The 20767-nt window shown below is 34.7% G+C and overlaps 1 protein-coding gene across 1 annotated transcript; it reads right to left on the bottom strand.

Moving 5' to 3' along the window:
- Positions 1–959: 959 nt before the first annotated feature.
- Positions 960–14832, bottom strand: LOC139820017 (protein croquemort). The gene is made up of 10 exons (XM_071789912.1): positions 14494–14832; positions 11246–11483; positions 8709–8869; positions 6464–6608; positions 5989–6195; positions 4989–5200; positions 4071–4542; positions 3700–3773; positions 3359–3572; positions 960–3255 (listed from the first exon to the last, which is right to left on the bottom strand). The coding sequence occupies exons 2-10, from the start codon at positions 11360–11362 to the stop codon at positions 3124–3126; spliced, it is 1734 nt and encodes a 577-aa protein (XP_071646013.1). The 5' UTR covers positions 11363–11483; positions 14494–14832; the 3' UTR covers positions 960–3123.
- Positions 14833–20767: the final 5935 nt, after the last annotated feature.

Below are 20767 nucleotides of genomic sequence, written 5' to 3'. Positions count from 1 at the left end.
GACAATTAATTCTTTCTTTTTAAAACGCGAAACTACCAAAAGGTTTGAGTGTTATATAGAGATCAGTGGTTTCAATGCGGTACCAAACACTGCCAATCAATCGCCAATCGATTAAAAAAAATTACCACAGTCAAAGTGGGGGGGGGGGGTTAAGAGAAAATCAAAAATTTGTTTTTTCGATTTTCTAAAGAAACGCAAAACCACCAAAAGTTTTTAATGCGGTACCAAACACTGCCAATCAATCGCCAATCAATTTAAAAAAAAAAACTACCACAGTCAAAATGGGGGGGCTAAAAGAAGATCAAAAATTTGTTTTTGATTTCCTTGAAAAACGAGAAATTACCAAACGTTTTGAATACGGTACCAAATACTACCAATCAAAACCACCAAACGATTGGTAAAAAAAAAAATATCAATAATCCACTTGGGGGGACTATACTTTGTTGAGGTATTAATCTGTGCAAATGTATACATAGCACGGGCATGAACCAAATTCATCGACAGTATCGAAAAGTGGATGTGAGTTGTAGTTCCAATTCCTGAAAGTGCATGGATGTGTGGCGCTACTGTACGGCCTAGCAAAAGCGTCCCAAGAAAATCGCCGTCATTGCGCCTCTCATCCTTCTCTTCTGACTGTATATATAATAGTGATGACTCCCGCTCCGGTCTCCCCTACTATAATTAATTTAACTAAAACGATGTTGATTTAATTAAACCGAGAGTTAAAATAATACTGTTTTGTGTTAAAATAATAAATTTTGACACACATATGATAGTTAAAAATAACAAAATGTTATTTAATTCAAAGTATTGTTTTAAATTTCATCATTTAATATTTAACAGTGTATCTACTTTCACTGTATAAAACACAATAAATCGAAGTTGATCGATGAAACGAAGTCGATCATTTAACAAATATTAAAAATAGTATAGACCTTTTATTAAAATACAATATAAAATTGTCTAGTGTGTGAAACACGGCCGATATATTTGGACATGAAACATATATACAATATACTTTCACATTCCACATGACTGCATTTGTTTAAAGTTACATTAATATATTGAGAACATCGAATGTGTCGAGTCTTAGGTTGGATACATATAATGCTTAGCCTAAACATAATTGGCACTTATAAACGGCTGTTTTTGTTTGTACAAATACAAATAAGGTAACTTCGAGTATATCACAAATTTTGTCATATAACTTATTTTGCATCGCAGAAAGAACAATTATAATAACATACGTAATTTTGGACTGCGGTTTATGTTGCGCAATGGTAACAGTTATAAAAATTGCTAACAATATATAACATATTCGGTGGATTCTACTAATTTTACAGACGAGACTACATTTACATTCATTCCACTATATCTGTGCTTCATATGAGGAAGCCGTAATCTCGAATAACATTATCTCGAAAAATTCCCAGACAGCGCACCATGTCCAAAATCGGGACATAAAGACGTCTAAAAGCTTTTGGACATGCGTGCTGTCTGGGTTGCGTTGCATCACAACGTCTAAAATACCTATCTAAATAGAATAGCGAATCCGCACGATAACAATTATATCAAAACACATCACCGATATTCTGCGGTACAAGAATAGCGTATTATGCACATTACATCTACAATAATATATATATATTATGTATTGTATATATATATATATTTTTTTTTGTACATCTATATACTTAAATATTGACGTAATTCGTTGTATATATTGTGTAGATCGTGCGCCTTAAATATTAATATCTAAAAATCTAAATTTAATGGAGATACAATTCACATTTTACTATGTTCGAGCAAAGCATAAATTCAGATTTATCGCAATACCGCATGCTTAACATTGTAAATCTGTTTGTACCTTTTCTTTCATCTTTCCGTTCGTTTGCATTCAATCACGGCGTTAATGGTATATTTTGGCACAGATAGTATACAACAGTTTATAATTGTCTACAGAATAACTTATTTACAGTACGTGATCGAGGCAATTTCGGCTTCTCAATATTGCAATAAATTAGCAGAACAGCCGAATTAAACCAAAATTTGCAATCTGATTTGCAACTTCGTCTTTTAATTGTATGTGTTTAGAAATAGTCTATTGAATCGAGAGAAGAAAATAACTAAAAACTTCACTACACAATTGGCGCGCGCGCGATTTCGTCAGTCTTAACATGCCAAACTGATATTTTATAAACACGATAATATCATTCAATCTATTACGTAGGAATGTAACAATCACGATGAGTCTATTATTCGCAATGCGAATAAGATCTAAAAGAAAAAAAAATATTCAGTTTTTCCTTTTTGCGAAGAAATACACGCGACTTATACGATGTGTAATATCTCAAGTAGATCAGAAAAGTCAAAACGATGTCAATTTGACGTCATATTGACCAAAAAATGACATAAATTGGTCAATATGACGTCAAATTTACATCACTTTCACTTTTTGTACTCTTTGAGATCTCTTTTTGTTCGAAGAATTATTCTATTCATATTTGCTTTGAGACGTTTCACTCAAAATATTACAGACATATATACACATATGTCTAAAAGATTTACATCTCAATTAAACGAATAAAAAAAATTACATATCATTTGTACATTTATTAGGAATCTATTATTACCGATTCCTATTAATGTTGATTGAACATATTAACACATTGATTGAAGTTATAATTTTTTTGCGTAAATGCATTTACATGAGAAAATACCGTTTACGATATGCTAATCCGTATGTACATGCACGATAATATTTGTTATTATCGTAAATAACCTTGTTTTTATTTTTGTTTTTTTTTTGCGTTTTTTTGCAGTTATTTAGATTTTTGCAGATCATACATTAACATATGTGTGCATATAGAAAAATTTCACGTGAATTTATACATACGACCATGCACACATAAAACATTCTGTCGACGTGCATATTTCACTAAGATACATATATTTTAGAAATTTTAGTGCGCCCACCCGTTACAGTAAAACTGAGACGCACAAAAATTTACTTTACTAACGTCTTCGCAATTTTTTTATGTTTCAAAATTGCTCCACAATTGTGTGTGCACACTTCTTCACACCATTTATTCCAGAGACGAAGTTCTGTCTGCAGAGAGACATTCAGTAGAGTTTCGCGTACAAACGGCGATCGCCTCTGACGTTGGGGTCTTCATTGGTACTCGTCTTATCCATGTACACCATTTCCGTCTTCTTGTCAGGCGATTCGTCTACTGCTTTTTCCGACACTGTATCCTGTAAAATTGTGCGCGTGTCAGTTTCAGGCAGTTGCGACAAAAATATTTCTCTTTTATAGCCGCGAAAAGAATTCAAAGAGTTTTATCAATCGTATACGTACCGCTGGAGGTACATGTCGTTTCTTCTTGAAATAAAGGAACGTTACGATACCGATTAAGCATAATCCGATAGTTATCATAATTATGCCTATACTTAGCATCACGATTGGAAATGCTAGTAACAGGCTTAAATTTGATGCCATCTCCTCGTTAACTTGTACCTTCAGCTCGAACCATAATATCGGCATGTAGATCTTAGGCACATCGTTAAACACCCTGCGCAAACATGTTTTTTTTTTTAGTTATGCAATCAATTGTAGATAAGATCATTGTGAAGATATGTAGCTACGTATTTTCTTTTTTTTGTAGTTTAACAAGTTTTTGAAATCTTTCATGTACTTACGACACAGTCTCCGATGGCTGCATAAGAACATTAATTTGGAATCTAGCCGATACGTCTAGAGGAATTCCCGTCATCTGAAATATCAAGCGTACTTTGTACGATAACACCTATATTTGTCAAGTGCCTAAGCGCTATAATGTGTAACACGAAGCTACGCGAATAAACGCAACGCGATTGCTTTCTCAATAGCGCGTATTATCGCGGGCAGTGCCACATCCTCCGCGCTCGATAGGCCGGATGAAAGGCGATAGTAAAATTAGTATCTCGGCAGTAACGCACGGGCCGGGTTGACTGACCCGCGCCGTTATTTCTATCGCGGCGAATTTTATTCGTTCGCGCTCCAGAAACGATTTTGCTAGATCGGCACTCACGGGTTCGAGGGTGATGGAGAAGCTGTGATCCTTCTCGTTGGGCTGCAGTCCCTCGACTTGGTCGAGAAGCACGGGATCAGCCTTGTTGAAATGAGGTAGACTTACGAAGACCGGCGCACCGAAACGGCACATGGACACGTTTATTAGACCCAACGGCGTGCACTCGCCACCGCAGAAGCAATGACCCAAGTTAATGACATCCGGATCGTCGTCCGAGTATTCGTCCGAGCTCTTTTCGGACGAGCGACCGTTGTCGGAAGCCACGTTTTCGGTGGTCGTGCTGAATCCCATCTCGGACAAATGCTCGGCTGTGAAGAAGTCCTCGGTTGTCGTGGTCGGCTCGAAAAATTTCGCCTGCTCGTGAGGATAACGTCGTCTCGTGTTGTTACCAAGAGTCTTCTTATCGATGATATATCGATAACCCTCGATGCCGAAATGAGAAACCGTTCCCTCGTATTCGTAGATTAATGGACTAAAATAATATAAAAAAAAAGAACCGGAAATAAGATCAAGAGTTCAGTATATGATAAACTTTGTACCACTGCTTGGAAAAATTATTGGAATAATATTATAACAGGAAGTTGATGATATGTATGTGGCACTAAATGGATTATTTTTATGTCGTTTCTGGCGCCGCGGCGCCGTGGCAATTTGAAGATAATTAAACAACTGATATGTGATGTGTCTCGTGAAATTCTGTAATGTAATTCTGTTTATTAGAAAAAACAAGATGCTATCTAAAATCTGATTATGATATTATTTATACGGCGATGAAAGTAGAACTGGATTGCTATCTAAAAGTAAAATCTCGATCTCTCGTTGAATACCGTTTGATTCGTTATTCGTGAGCGCGTAAATAGACGAAAGCGCATAATAATTTATTCTATTCTGTAAACTTGATAGTATTTTTGGACTAACCGGCATACGTCTACGCTGAACAAAGTAATCTCATCTTTCGTTCTGCCGGGTGGCCAAAATTCTCCCGCGCTGCCTTCAATAACGTTACAAGGACTCTTGTAGAATTTCAACGTATCTCTATAGTTCCACTTTCTCAAGATTCCCAACTGGCTGATGTCATTCTCACCCGTTTCCACATTTAAGTGCCCGTCCATGTCGTAGCTGCCGTTCCTCTACATAATCAAAATGACAATAAATTATAGTACACTGTACTTCTTTTCGATTATTTTCTAGCGATTTTAACTTTTTAATAATTATATCAGAACATGTTTATGTATTGTATCGCGGATTGATAACTTAATTCTTGTCAACGAAAAGTTATGTTTTTGTCTGTTTTTCTTTAATATTTTTTATTAGCATCGATATAAAGCAGCGATTTAATTTATTTCCCATGTGAGCGATGCGTGTTATCATTATCTCTACGAGAGCCAGTTGTTTCAACAATGTAATCGTAGCTACTCCACTTTTAAAGTGTTTAGAGATACGCTCTTTCGTATTAATCTATAATTTTTGCAGTGCAGTAACATCGGTATAATATATATAGTGTGTCTTCGTGCGTTTTATTCGCTACGCGGCGCGACCTATATGTGATCTCTTCCATTCATTACCAATTTAAACCTGGTTATGTTACAAGTACTCTATCGTCGACTGTAACGCCATTGCCTAGTACCATGCAGCTCAAATTCTCCGCGCACTATTTTGATATTAATAGCTTTTGCATCGCTCGTAGCGATCCCCAATGCCAAATGTTACTTTTAATATCAGCATTTTAAACCGCTTATAAAAAACATGATCGATTTATTATAAGGTCACAAAAGTGGGAGATGTTTCTGGTTTTCAAATATTTGGAAAAGTAGAATGATGTATTATGCAGTAATATTATTTTTTTGACCTTTCTGACGGATAAAAATAAATCGCTAAGGAGAAGAAAAAGGATACTCTGTCTTATTATAAAACGTACCATGTAAAACCAGCCGAAACGATCGAAAGGCGGAGCATCATTCACCGGCATAACTTTGCTCATGGTGAGCAGGCTGTCGCTGTAGCCTGTAAACAGCAGTTCACCTACTGTTTTACTAGTGTAATACCGTCGGCTGGTACTGCTCAAGAGGAAGGACAGTGATTTCTGCCACTCGAGATCCCAGTATCGAATTGTGTACACTCCTGACTGCAAAAAGAAAATAATACATGTATAATATCGAGTATTTTTATATCTTCCTGAATCAATCGTGTTTCCATTTTTAAATCAAGACGGAATTTAAAAAAGCAAGAAACATTTGGATACATCTTTACAGTTGTTCCTTTATTACCATATACTTGATGCCCTCTGATATACGTGATTATTTTTTCATCTCTTTTATCGCCTCTACAATTGAGATCGAGAATTCAATTTATTGTACTAAGCACGCGACAAAAGATGCAATAAAGCAGCTTACCGCAATGACGACGTCCAAATTGGTAATGATGTCGCTAAGACTCCCATTGCTCTGCTTCTCATCGAAGTACCATAATCGTCGTTGCCTATAGCTGACAGTGTTGTTCTCATGATTAAACTTGATGTAGTCCTTTTGCCTTACTTCCCTGCAATTCATAATTGCATTAACGATTTCTTCCGTCTTTATTTACTCTTGCGCAGTCTAAATCTCTTTTCTAGTTGCCGAGCATTGTTCGTAAATGAATTAGAAGATAATGTTAATGAATAACAAATTGAGTGTAAGCGTCCAGTAATCTTCTTTATATGGAGGGGTAAAAGCCATAGTGGTATAAGTGAAATTTATTTAAAATATTGACTCGTGTGCATAGATGCAATTTATATATTGTATGGATTGCATCTATGCACACGAGTCAATATCTTAAAAAAAATTTGACTTACACCACTATGGCTTTTACTCCTCCATATGTAAGTTGAACAATATATGCATTTTCTGCATCACTTTAATTGATACATATTTCATTGGTCGGTACGTGTCGCGAATTCTGAAGTCGTTTGTTCAACCGCGGCTTAGACATCTGACCTACATATTTTGCTTATTAATATTAACAGGGCAATTGCCACGCAACAGGACGTACGCATGTAATGATGATGACCATACCTAATGCTCTCTTATTGTCAAAGGTGCAATCTTTATATTACCGATACAAGATTAGGGACGGAAGCCGGATTCTAGGACAAGAATTTGAAAGGGGAGAATTCTGTTTTATTCTGTTCTTTTTTTAATGTTATACGCTTTCAAAAAAAAAATTGGTGGAATTTAATTGACGACCGTTGTTCCAAAAGATTACGTACATGGTTTTATGTTTCGCTGACCACACATACTTCTCTTTATTGATCGACGAAAATTGCACAAATTTGGAGTTTTAATTATATGTTTAAAATTCGATCCAATTGTTGTGATTGCCACTTTTTTATTACAGTATCTGTTTTAATTTATTGCTGTTATTGAAGAAACAGTTCACAGGAATTATCGCAGTCACATTATCTTTTAATACTCAATTTTTCTTCATTTTTTCACAATAAACGGCACGCGAAGTATAATCTTGCGAAATGCAAATTGCTGATAATACGGATATCTCGGATCATTTCCACGCAAGTTGGTGTTTCGCGCGCTTACCGGTTTTAGCGTGAAAGTATATTGAGGTAAACCAGTCGAACGAAGGTCATGATACAAGCGAAGCGGCACTTATTGAAGAGTCGCATCCAAGGCATGTATTATCACGGTCAAGAAGAAAGTAATTAGTCAATTACTTCATACAGGTTCGCCTACGCGTCGCGTCGCATGATTGGACCGGTATTTTTTTGTTCATTAAGATGTCAGTATAACGAGGTTAACTATTTCTTCCTCATTGTCATTATTGGATTCGTTATTGCACTATAATTTTGTAGTCTGATTAGAATAATCTAATTTTTAATACATGCGAAGTATAATACGTCACATTTCGATGCATTTTTTTTACTTGCGGATCATTTTTTTACTGTTAATAACACTGATTAACATACCAATTATGATAATTAGAGTGTTTTTTTATCAATTCTAACTTTACTGATTGCATTTTTATGTGAATGTCATTTCGATTTCAACAGTAATTGCAGCTTGTAATTTTGCATGCAAAGTTGTCAAGATCACAAATTACGTAATTATTGTGTAATTTTTTGAATACGATTATGATTTACATAATAAATATTTTGAAAAATAAGTAGTTATTTCGTTTTAAGGTCAATCAATTCTGTTGAAAATTTAGCTGTTTGTTTAACAATCATTTGTTTTTCACTTGCTGCTTTTTCAGCTGGAAGATATGCAATTTATAAAATATTAATTTTACAACGCTGTGTTTATAACCAAAGTGAATCTGATTAAGACGCATTAACAGGACGATATTAATTACTATACACTATTGTAATTTCATCTTATCTGGAGTGGCATGCGCGTCGATCGCACGATCTCGTAACTTTATATTTCCGCGGTCATCGGCTCATATAATATTCATAAATGATATCTAAATATATTGATCTTCTTTTGAACGAATTAACACATAAAAGTAAAAGTTAACAGTGGAGTCTTGCTCAAGAAATTAAGTTTGGCCTTGTCGATGTATAAGGGAATGCGCTCTTTTTTTTGTGACCGCGATTTTAGAAATTGTGGGCTATAATCAAAATCGTTCATTTGAGTGAAGGTTACTTACTTAAAGTAGTAAGGCCCAACTTGAGTGAATTGCGGTTTCTTTAACCTTAATTCCTCCGGATTAGTCCAGTTAAATAAATATATTTTCATAAATATTGGTGATATGTTGCTGGTGTCCTTCCATATCTGAAAACTCTTAGAAGTCGGTGAGAGCGCCAATTCCTGGGGATAGAAAGAAATATTTAAATTTAACAGAAACGAAAAACAACGGCCGATGACAGCAAATGTCACTTTATAGTTTGATGATGTTTCGCTGATTGCAGTTCAAGTGCGGTGACGACAATGCAAAATAATTTTCTCTTAAAATGGTACTTAAGTAGTTATTCAGATCGCGCTTTACGGTTGATGAACGCACGCAACAGTTAATTGACAGATTATACGGTAACTATCCGCGCGGTCACAATAATGCAAGAAAAAAAAACAATTTGCATTGATACATTGTCCTGAATTGCAGGCGTAAAAAATCCAAAAATACTAAATTATTCATATACATATTGTAATATAATTATGTATCTACAATTTACAATTCAATTTATTACTCACTTGTGATGCAAAACCTTATTAATATCAATTTATCGACACAAGATTGAAAGATGATATATTTGTAGTTAGTCAGTTATTAATAAATTGTAAAATGTAATGAGAAACGTGATAAGAATTGGATTTGCTGGCGGTCGATCTTGAATAATTTATCCGCGACAGCTGTTAATCTTCGCGTCGGTTACGCGAATGGTTCGGTAGGGAAAACAAAGACAGACGACGTGACGACGGTGAGGATATATGTACGTGTCTTCTACCTTTATCAACACCGAGATTATTTGCGCGCGATGATGTTGCCGGCGGCGCGACGGTGGCGTGAAATGAAACCGTTCGCGACGTGCCGCGACACAGAGAGACATCAATTAATGGGACAATCGGCCACTTTTCCAATCGGGCCCCGGACTAGCGCCGAGACAAGTGTCCAGTCTCTAAATGCATAGTATGTGGACCAGTTCAACGAGAGTGATCTTATTTATCGCAAACGCGAGATGCTCTGCATGCAGCACCATGTTTGGCGGCGTTTAATATACGGACGTGCCAGCTCTCATTTTCCGCGATTATGGATAAGAAACACGCGATGCGCATGTTATTCCTTTCCTTTCTGAGAAAAACTTGATAAGTATGATTAATCAGGAACAACAACACATTCGCCGAGTCCGGCGTCGTTTTGCTAAGAATACATGTTTAGAATTTAATTGTAAGCGAATAATCTGGAGCTGACGAAAGATGTTTATTTCGATGCTGATTGAACGCCGCTGGCGCGGCTTGAACGTATGAACAATCGGTCAATATTATTTCGTTCTTATGAATACCATTTATAATTTATGTATCTATGTTTACGTGTGAGAATAACAGCTTCTAATGTGATGACTAACGATTGGTTTACATAGATTTTCGGACGAGGACCGTTTTGCTACGTTAAGATAAAGGAAATTTCGGGGGGTAATCGTTCTCGCGCGCGCGTATCTGAATTGTATTGCAATTATATATATCCGTGTAATAAAGATTCCGAACAAGTTCATTTATCCCTCTTTGTCCCGCCCTAGAATATTTATCGGGTGGACCGATGATAAAGAAGCCAAAGAAGACGAGGCTATCTATATATAGACTGCGATATATATGAAATTAAAACGAACGATCTAGTTTATGGATGACAATATCTTGCTTCTTATACATGATTAAGATTTTTTTGTTTATTTTTATTAATTAAGTCAATTAATTAAGTCAATCAACTAATTTATATATACTTTTTTGGGAATAACAATTAATAATCTATATCAGAACTAAAAGTGGACAAGAGAAAAATAAAAAATTAAAATGATAAAGCTGTTTATTATATAACTTTATATAACTTTATATAATATATTTATACAAAAATTACATTAACCTTCGCAGGTCACACTTTTTTTGCATACGTGTAAGCTACACTGGGGTCTAGGAGGAATCCAGTCATTTTTTGCTCAGTTTCAGAAAAATCAACGTATTGTAATGTTTTCTTTTTTTTCAATCAATCATAAATTTTTTGAAAAATATTTTGAGAATTATGATGGTAATCTCAAAATTTGTTTTAAAAAAAATTATTACCCAAAAATACGCACTAGAAAATATAAATAATAGTCCCTGAGATTGTGGTGTGGCTTTCGAGGGTTAATTATTAAATTATTTTCCTGTCTTTAAGTCAAATATTTTCTTAATCTTGTGCGAATAATCGGACGACTTTGTAACTGACTGTTTTTCGAAACTGTTTCTTTTATTAAATTTATGATTCGGCGATAATATGGACAAGATGCCCACGTATCGTGCCGCTGAGATAAGCAAGATTAGATTGTTAAAATGTCAATATTTCTTATACAAATCCGCACAAATCCGTTTTGAGTTCGACTTATCAAAAGACAGTAGTTAAAGCAGATCCTCAAACTGATCTAAATTTGATCCATAATTTGAAGCATACGTAAACATGTTGTCGCGAATTAATTTTAATAATCATCGTCCACTCACTTTTCGAAGAATCTGATCAAAAATTGTCGGCCATAGGAAGCAGAGGGAGTTGCCGAGGGCCACCAGAAAGAGCCCTAAAATTCCAAAGCTAAGCGACTTGCTCATCCACGGCCTCATAGTGACGCTTGTATCTCCGCGTGCACCGATCCTCCTCTCTTCAGCATGTGCACCCTGAACTCGAGCGTACGGCCTTTTCGTTAATCCCTTCTCTCCTAGTCAGTCTTTCGCGCTTTAGAGTCTGCAAGATAAAACGTATCTAATCTACACCAGTCAACGACGAGTTTACGTCGTAGCCGCGCGCATATATGTAAGTGTGCGCGTATGTACGGTGCGCCTTGTTGCGTGTACATAGTGCGTTTCTTTCAGCCAATAGAGTTTTCGAGTCGACTAGGAATGCGTAGGCGTCGTCGACACGAATAGACACGTTCAGGTTCACATGTGTGTCGACTAGCATCATGCCGGATAGGCAGATAGGCTTGTGAGCGTCCCAACACAGACTTTGAAAGAACGGAGCAAGAAGACAAAATATAACGCCGAATAAAACGACCGTTGTCCAACTCAGCTTCAGACGAAAAAAGTCTACTATAGATTCGAGATTTATAATTACTTTTTCGCAATAAATTATTTACAGTGATTAAAGTGAGATACTTATTAGCATCGAAAAGTTAAATCGATTATCAATTTAAGTATGTTAATTTACTGTTCCAACAAAAAAAACTAGAGCTCTCTCTGTATGCACTATATTTAAAAAAAATTGATACACAGAGAGAAAAAATATTCTTAATTTGAAAATATCTTTAGTTTCAACGTGGAAATCTTGAAATTAGAGATTATATTGCGTTAAACTTGCTTGAAGAAAATTTGCTTGAAGAAATCTTGGTTGAATTTGAATGATGTCTATGGGTCTGTTTTCTGTTATTGAACTGGCTGCACTAGTTCAGAGTTTATATTTTTTACTCCACATTGAAAGGAAAAAGATAAACTCTGAACTAGTGCAGCCAGTTCAGTATTATTATTATCCTATTAATTATATAGTTTAACTAAGAAAGAAAAGTTAAAATAAAAAGTTGAAATTTTTATAAGAAGATATAGATTGTTTCTTATATAAGCAAGATCACTATAATCTTCTTATAAGAATTTCGACGTTTTATTTCATGATTTTTTTTTCTTGGTTGAACTATATAACGATTTTATTCAACCAAGTTTTCCTTTAACGCAATATAATCTCTCACTTCAAGATTTCTACGTTAAAATTAAAGATATTTTCAAATCAAGAATATTCATTCTCTCAGTGTAGAGAAAGAGAGAAGGAGATTTGTATTTGCAAATAAGAGAGAAATATTTGATTAGACATTCTCAGTAAGAATATCAAAAGAATGTATTGAACGCTTATTTACATGGAACTTTGATTCCACATTGTACTCAGTACCTAGTATACATAACACATTCGTCATTAGTAAGCCTATGGAATATTGAATACGATTTATTCTCTATTTACGCATTGATCCTTTTATATAATAGTAAAGCTTTTACGTCATCGTCATTGAGCACTTGTAATTAACAATAATTGCAGAATAAATCGAAATCCGCGTAAGCCTGCGAGCGTAAAGGAATTATAATCAATACAAGAAGCTAAATCGTGATATAGAAAATTTATTTTGTCATTTTAAATGTAAATTAGATATGAGATGTTATTAGCGAACAAAAAATACATTTAATCACATTATGCGTAATCATATAAAAAAGTTGTTTATCATTCATTTCAGTAACGCGTAACATTGCGTGCTGGTAAGTTATTTCTATTATTTATTATAACAGTATACAATAAACTAATTTGACATAAAGCTTATTAAGCTTATTAACACGTCATATTAAGCTTATTAAGCTACTTATAGCTTATCAAGAAATCTACGGAAAAATACTCAATGGAAAATTACAGACTGACTTTCTTTGTTTCAAATCAATTTCGATTGAATTGTGTAATGATCTATTCACAGCGGTATTAGATATGATTTGTACAATTCAGAAAATAATTAATAACTCAGTACGTATTATTAAACAAATTATTAAATTGTGGCAATATCTACGTATGATAACGCATTAAGTTTTAAGTAAAAAAAACTATTGTAAATCACAAAATTATTTTTGTTTGATTATTACTTTGCAATGACTTGAATATTCTTATCTCAAAATGTAATATATCTTGTGTGAGTAACATGTATTAACTGTCGATAAAATTGCAAAATTATAGTTTTGATGTGTATACCAGCGATATAACCAATTAATTATTAAGAAGAGAAATTATAACAAATATATTATACTTGCAATACGCAAGTCTTATCGCACTGTATCATTTTTTTTTTAATGTTGCGTGTATAATCACGCAAGGTTATCTCATAATTTATTTTTTCATGTTAATACTTACATCACATATTAGTTTTGCAAGAACGTTAATATTTCTATGAATCGCAATTTATATATGAATCCAAATTATATTCCTAATCGCTCATTTTTTGATATATTAGCTTTCCGTTATTTAAATAATGGAACTCTATGTAAATAAAATATGCATGTTAGGATCACTATTCCCAACGCGAACGTCTGTTAACCTCTAACCGACGGTTAACTTTTCAGAAAAACGAATAGAAATTGACTATTTTGAAAATTAACCGTCGTGAGTCACTGGCTGCGTTTTGCCGAGCCTCTGCTTAGCTAAGCGCAAAGTAGCAATTGAATGTGATTGGTTCTTACCTTTGGATCCAACCAATTATACTTAATTGCTACTTTGCGCTTAGCTAAGCAGAGGTTCGACAAAACGCAGCCACTATTTCCAATGTTTGTTAACCTCTAACTGACGATTATATATATATACTGTTATATACTGTTCAGATCTAAGCAAAGTTCAAAACATTTCAATTAATGTGTAGCTGTCTGTACTCTCAATAAATAAATCTTTATGAAATTAATGTTAATGTTTTTAATGTAAATCGCTAATTATATATAATTCCAAATTATATTTCTGATCGCGCACTTACTTCTTGATGTAAATTAGTTTTCCAATAACGTCTGTATGCTACAGTAACGTAAACAAAAATATGCAAATAAATAATATTACTTAATTACGATCTATGCAATTTTTGTTGAAATATCTATTTTATAATTACACTACATTAACACATTACTGTACAGCGATTTCAAAACCGAGATGTTTTTCTTTAAGACCTATATCTCTTAATGCAGAAACTTACTATTCAATAAGCTGCCGAAGTTACAGCGTCTTCTTTCAACGACGTTGGCATTAATTCTAGATATAAGAGAGAAAGATGATGGCATACGTTGAACTTAAGAACTCTGACACTGCACGCGCGTCTTTCTGTGATCCGGTTCGCCATACGACGCGTTTATTACTGACGAGCACTGTGAATCAACAGGCAGTATCTAAGTCTGTTATCCCCTCCACGTAGGGAGGATTTTCCTCCGACCATCTCTGTCCCTTGCGCCCTGGCGGCTGGCGGCTGGCGACCGCGCCTTGTTCCCTTTCAGACAGTACTCCAGATCCCCCTCGTTGCTAGCAGCCCAACAAATTGACCGCTGCGTAGATCAAACGCGACCACGTGAGAATAAGACTTTGGCCTTCTGTCGACTTGAAACGTTCCTTACTCCGTCACATATACACAGCTTAGCACTCGGACCACGTGGGCCGCTAGTGTGATCATGTTGTGTTTATACACATTTACTTTTTACATATTTCAATATCGCGCATGTCTCATATACACATTTATAAGATTATAAAAGTTGAACATTCTTACAACTTAACGTTAAAGCTTAACGAAGTGCCTTGTAGAGTAAAAAAATTAAAATTCTTGTTTGAACATTTTCTTTAAGTAATTTACTACTAAAATGACGTAATAACTCTATTTTTAGCCAAAATATAAAACAGCTTGAACGAGAAATTCAACGTCATCAATAACACACGGAATGGGTTAAATTCTTTTGTCGCGACTGGGTTTATCTGCTCTACAAACTCTTCATCTTCGCGACTCGTCGTGAAGTAGTTATTGTCCGTACAAATAATATTTGCAAAAAGAAGAAATATTTTCGCGAAACTGTTTCGCAATATTATAGAAAATCAGTCACATGACGCAAGTGTACATTTTTTCAAAATTTAATTTACTGATCTAATCTAAATGAGCATATACATATACATATGTACGTGAAATAATTTATAAATAAATAATTATATAATTATTTACTTGATTAACATAATAAAAAACGTGATTTATTGTAAAAATTTTTAAAATTATTACGATAGTCATATTGGAAAGGAACGTAATATTTATAGATATATAAGTTTGCATATTTATAATAAATTTGTTTTTATTATAAAAAATTTATGAATTATAGAAATATTATCACATAAAAATTATTTTTATAGAGAGATATATAGAGGGCATATAAATTATGTATTTATAAAAAGTATATAAATTATAAATTTAATATTCTTCTTTTTTACTCTGTCTTTTTATTTCTATTTATTGCACAATTATTTAATATATACAAAATTATGTATGCTTTAAAAGGAAGCGAGTTTAACAGTGTTCTAGTAATTTTTGTAACGTATCGTATGTTTAAACACATTATACGTTACAATATTTTATAAATTCATTGTTTTTCTACATTAAAATATAGAAAATTATCATGCTGTATATCTTTAGAGTATAATACAATAGAAGAAGACCGGGGCGAAGTCGGCCCTTTTTTTGGTGCCGATTTTTAACAACAAAATAAATCATTTTAGTTAAATATAGTATACCAATGTAAAGAGTAAACCCTTGGCTACATAATTTATATAGGCATTTTTGGTCTACGTCGCTTTGTTCAACCGGTATAGAGTAAAAGCGACAAAGGTGCAAAAATCGAAAAGTCAAAATTCCCGGGGCGGAGTCGTGTCTTCATTCTCGGACTGGATTTTAAATAAAGATACATAATTTTGATCATAAAAAATAATAGAATACACTTTATTTATTGTTTTTTAGTAGAAAAATGGAAAGCGGAAAATAATTTCAAGAAAATCAATTTTTTTTTCGCTAACATTTAAAGCATGTAAAAACAGAGTCTGACGAGCGCACGCACTCGTTGTGTGCCTTACGCCTGCACGAAATGTACTGTTTTTTATCGGCTTTGTTTTCTATTATCTCCGAGCATACGCAGTACATATTATTTAGCTTTCTTGACTCCGTTGGTCACGTGGGCACCATAAGCCGCGCTTACAGTATTAATGGCGAGTTCACACAACATACAGATTTCGAGATAACTGCAAAAACGACTCCGCCCCGGGGCCGACTTCGCCCCGGTCTCCCCTATATACAATAAATAATTAAAATTACAAAATTTTTAGACTATATTGCGGCAAATGTTTAATTGTCAGGAATGTGTGTTAAATTTCTTTGCACACTTTTGTGGCACACTTCATTCCTACCAATTAAGCCTGTAATGGTGTTAAATTGAATTTTTCTCTTGTCCGCTGAGTATGTGTTATTAATCACATATTTCGTGTTGGTTGCGTTCACGTCTCAAGACAAATGCACGTACATAAAAATGGAGGACATCTGCCAACCAGAATAAAATTTCACAGAACAAAACGTACGATTTGCATATGCAAGTAAACTACTGGTTTTGCATTAGGAATATGAAACTCTCGACCTGTTATAACTAGGTGCCCAATAAATTTAAAGATGATGAATAGCCCAATGAGAAGGAAGGCCCTATTGGTAGGCCTTCGAAGACAAACTGTTGTTGGCCTTCGTTGTTACATCGCAATGCATAAATATGATTACATAAACGTGAATAAATTATCGTCGCATGGTCGAACCGCGTCAGTGGTTTATCGAATGGAAGTAATCCGATTTTGCAGTTTGTACGCACCGTTTATCGACACTTCCTCATCTATGATTAGAACTCACAGGTTGAAGATAGTCATCCAACAATAAATTAGTTATATACAAAAACCTGTTTAATGTAGGAAGATACGCAAATCACAACACACACACTCAGGTCGATATCCTTGTATTATCGCAGTATCATGGAAAAACATGTGCATTTTAAAAAGGAACTACCAATTACTTAATAGTCAAGAATAATGATTGAATCTTGTGATTAACAACTTAATTGAACGTGAGCAGAAATTATTCTTGTGCCTTTGTTAGGCAATTAAAGCAGAGTAGTTATACAGGTCGTACGTCTGGAGGACGTCTTCTAATAGAAAGAATACATACCGCTCTGATGTAATATATCAAAGAGATTTTTTATCCTCGAAATTTATTTATTGTCTCCCGACACGCCCATGGCTGCCCATGGACATGCTTCTCAATATCTCTAAGTAATCACTTTCAGACTCACTTGCAGCCAAGACATTCCCGTCCGGTTTTCGATCTTTATAGTCTTGACCTTCTTTTTTTTTAGATACCGTGGAGAGATGAAGCCGAAGTCTAACGCGTAAACGCTTTAAGAAGTTTAAGAAGCATTATCAAACGACGCGTAATCTTTTTTTCTTATTTACTTTTCTCTCACCATCGGCCGTAGAGTCGGTCTAGCTATCTTTTCATTGTCTTTATTTCCCAAGTAGCACAGCAAGTCACAATAAAGTCAAAATAATGTCAAAATGACTGCAAAATGACGATTTTTGATCATTTTACCATCATTTTACTATCATTTTGACGTCATTTTGATTTTATTGTGACTTTCTGTTCTCCCTGGGTTAAGCCTATTTTCTGATATATAGATTTTTCTTATATAGATTGCGATATCATTAGATATAATTTTACGAGGTGGTACACGTTTTACCGGTTATTTCGAGGTCTCCCAGTCGTTTGTGGAGACAAATAAGTATAGCGCAGCAGATCCAGCGTCTGCAGATTCACGCTGATCCATCGACACGGCGAATCCAAGACTGCCGATACGCAACCTGTATAAGAATCATCGCACCCTCGGCAGGTAGCAAGCCTCTGAAGTGCAACCACCTCTCTTTCAACCCTTGTTACATGTCATCGCGCTGTTTATCGGCGCGTACGAAGACCCCTTTCCTTCCATCTTATCTCGTCTCGTTGATTAACCTTTAAATTTCGATCGGCGACCTAAAGACGTTTATTGCCTCCGCAAAAATAATCAGGTCGGTACGGCTGCAGTCGGGCCAGACGAGAACAATTCACTAATTTTTGTAACGCTTGTATGAAACTATAAGCGATGGCGTCATGACCGATAACGGTGTCGTCAAAGAAATTCGGCTTGGAATCCAGTTGCGTAAGCGTTGAGAAGATTAAAAAACCTATTCGAAAAGCGACCGATGGGAGCAAATTTAATGTTCCAACGAGCCCGTTGTTAAAAGTGAAATTTTTTATTAATATTTTTTAGACTAATGTCAAATCACTCGTATATTAATTAATTGTGAAACTGAATTTTAAAATATTTCGAAGAAAGCAAATTGAATTTTAAATGTTTCGAAAAAAGCGGACAGATGAAGGTATAGTTCACAAATTTGCATATCTGCATGCTTTTAATCTGTATACTATTTTAATATAAAAACAGAATATTTAGAAGACAATAAGCTTTCACACAAATTTTTGTAATTGTTTTCAAACGCTTGATTAATTTCACGTGTTGCTACATATTTCGACCGTTATTTATAGCGTGATACGATACTTTTTTATACTAATCAGTCAAGCAGTCAATCTCAATGGTATTTTAATCATCAATTATTAGAAGCTTTAAACGTCCAGACTATTGTTAGTGATAAACTGAGCGATAATTGGAGATATATCTAGTATATATGATGCTAAGTCCAAATTACGCTCCCAAGGAAAATAACAGTTCAGTATCTTTTCAGTATAGTTTAACACATAGATACATTATACATTATGTCATGCTATTTATCGATCGTTACGCTGACAACTTGAATGTAATGCCTATTAGCTTCATTTAGATTCAATAGGACATTACCTCCGAGCGTCATAATTTCCATCGGCTTTAATTTAATCAATTGCCCTCGGAAAATTTATTTCTTAGAGGGTCAAGGGAGTATTAGTCTAAAAGGAGTGATCGGATCTGTGATTGTTGTATTATATGCTTAAAAGAGTTATAATTTAACTGGTAAAATTCACCACGCTAACATTGTTGCTCATAGAAAATAAGATGTTACGTTACAATTAATCTTAGTTTCAAGTGTAACAAACATTGAAATTTTTTTAAAACGGCATATTTTACGCTGTGTATTGTATATTTTGAGAAATAGGTTGCGTATAACGGTACATTTTATGCAATATATTGAAAAATATATGCAATATATATTGCATATTGACACTGTAAAACTGTTAAATCCAAGTAACGGGAACAAAAATGCTAAGCACACATTAAATGACAACTTGTTTTTGCGATGAGATCAACGAGTTTTTGCATGTCTGCTCTTTGCGACCTGTATATTGCAGATGTGCAAAAGTTTATTAGAAAAATTTATCTTTATCAATATCAATCAATTTTTATTAATTTCAGCTTATATGCCAGGAAGTGAAAAAAAATTCATCTTTAAAGAACAGCAGAGAAGTAAGAAAAAATTATATGATCGTGTGCATGAACGCGATATTGCCAAGGCCAATGCCAATGCCTGGATCCGCAACAGAGCGTGACCATTTGACTAATTGTACGCTCTCAAAATGAAAGGATACGCAACCGCAGTCAACGGATCTGTCGCGATAATTCTAAATGTCTTCCGAGGACAGGTATCGCATCGGCCTTGCAGTCCAGGACTTTACGTCCTCGATAACTGCGCGCACATGCAACTTTCGTAGCATCCATCTGAGCTCCGTATTTTTATCATATATAGTAAACAGCGCCTTTCCAGCGATTCGCCGCTGGAAGAAGTCATTATCTTTCGGCGGGCGCGACGCCAAGCGCTAAGAAACATCGTTTTCCTCGTGGATCACCGGATATCAGCTGGACTACTTACGAAGCCCGTCAACGTTCGCTCGCTCGCTTGCTGGCAAGAGCACCCGGTATTTCATCATGCTCGTGCAACGATATCTTAGACCTGCATCGACCGCAAGCCAATTTACCAGATTTTATGTCTAAACAATTCGCGCGTCTTTGGTGTCAATGCAATGATGGTAGTGAATTTACACGTGGTGTAAACAATGCCAGTTATGTCATCACGATCCAATAGACAATAAAGCGATAGTGAGGTAAGCGTGGGCGATCGTAAATATATTTTCTACGTTTTCCGAAAATAAGTTGTTAACGAGGAATATAACACGAAGTTGCGATTACGCTCAAATTATCTCAGCAATTCTCTATATATTTTTTTTTAGTATTTCCATAAATCTACGATATATATAAACTCAAAGAGAAATAATAGACATATAGGCATTTAATCGAGTCTAACTGAGAACTTTAAGCGATTAATAATATAATATAATATACATTTTGCTAAATCATTTTTGATAAAGTGTTATCAGCGGCTGTTTATTTTAACTT

Source organism: Temnothorax longispinosus, chromosome 10 (genome assembly GCF_030848805.1).
Source record: "Temnothorax longispinosus isolate EJ_2023e chromosome 10, Tlon_JGU_v1, whole genome shotgun sequence".
Classification (NCBI taxonomy): domain Eukaryota; kingdom Metazoa; phylum Arthropoda; class Insecta; order Hymenoptera; family Formicidae; genus Temnothorax; species Temnothorax longispinosus.
This window is presented reverse-complemented; position numbering and strand designations above follow the sequence as displayed.

Bases quoted from the DNA above. Each gene is read 5' to 3' on its own strand.
- LOC139820017 (XM_071789912.1), bottom strand. From the start codon at position 11,362: ATGAGGCCGTGGATGAGCAAGTCGCTTAGCTTTGGAATTTTAGGGCTC. The intron at 6,196-6,463 runs GTAAGCTGCTTT...TTCTTTTTGCAG, and splicing joins ATTTGGACGTCGTCATTGCG to TCAGGAGTGTACACAATTCG. The intron at 3,256-3,358 runs GTACGTATACGA...ACAATTTTACAG, and splicing joins AACGACATGTACCTCCAGCG to GATACAGTGTCGGAAAAAGC.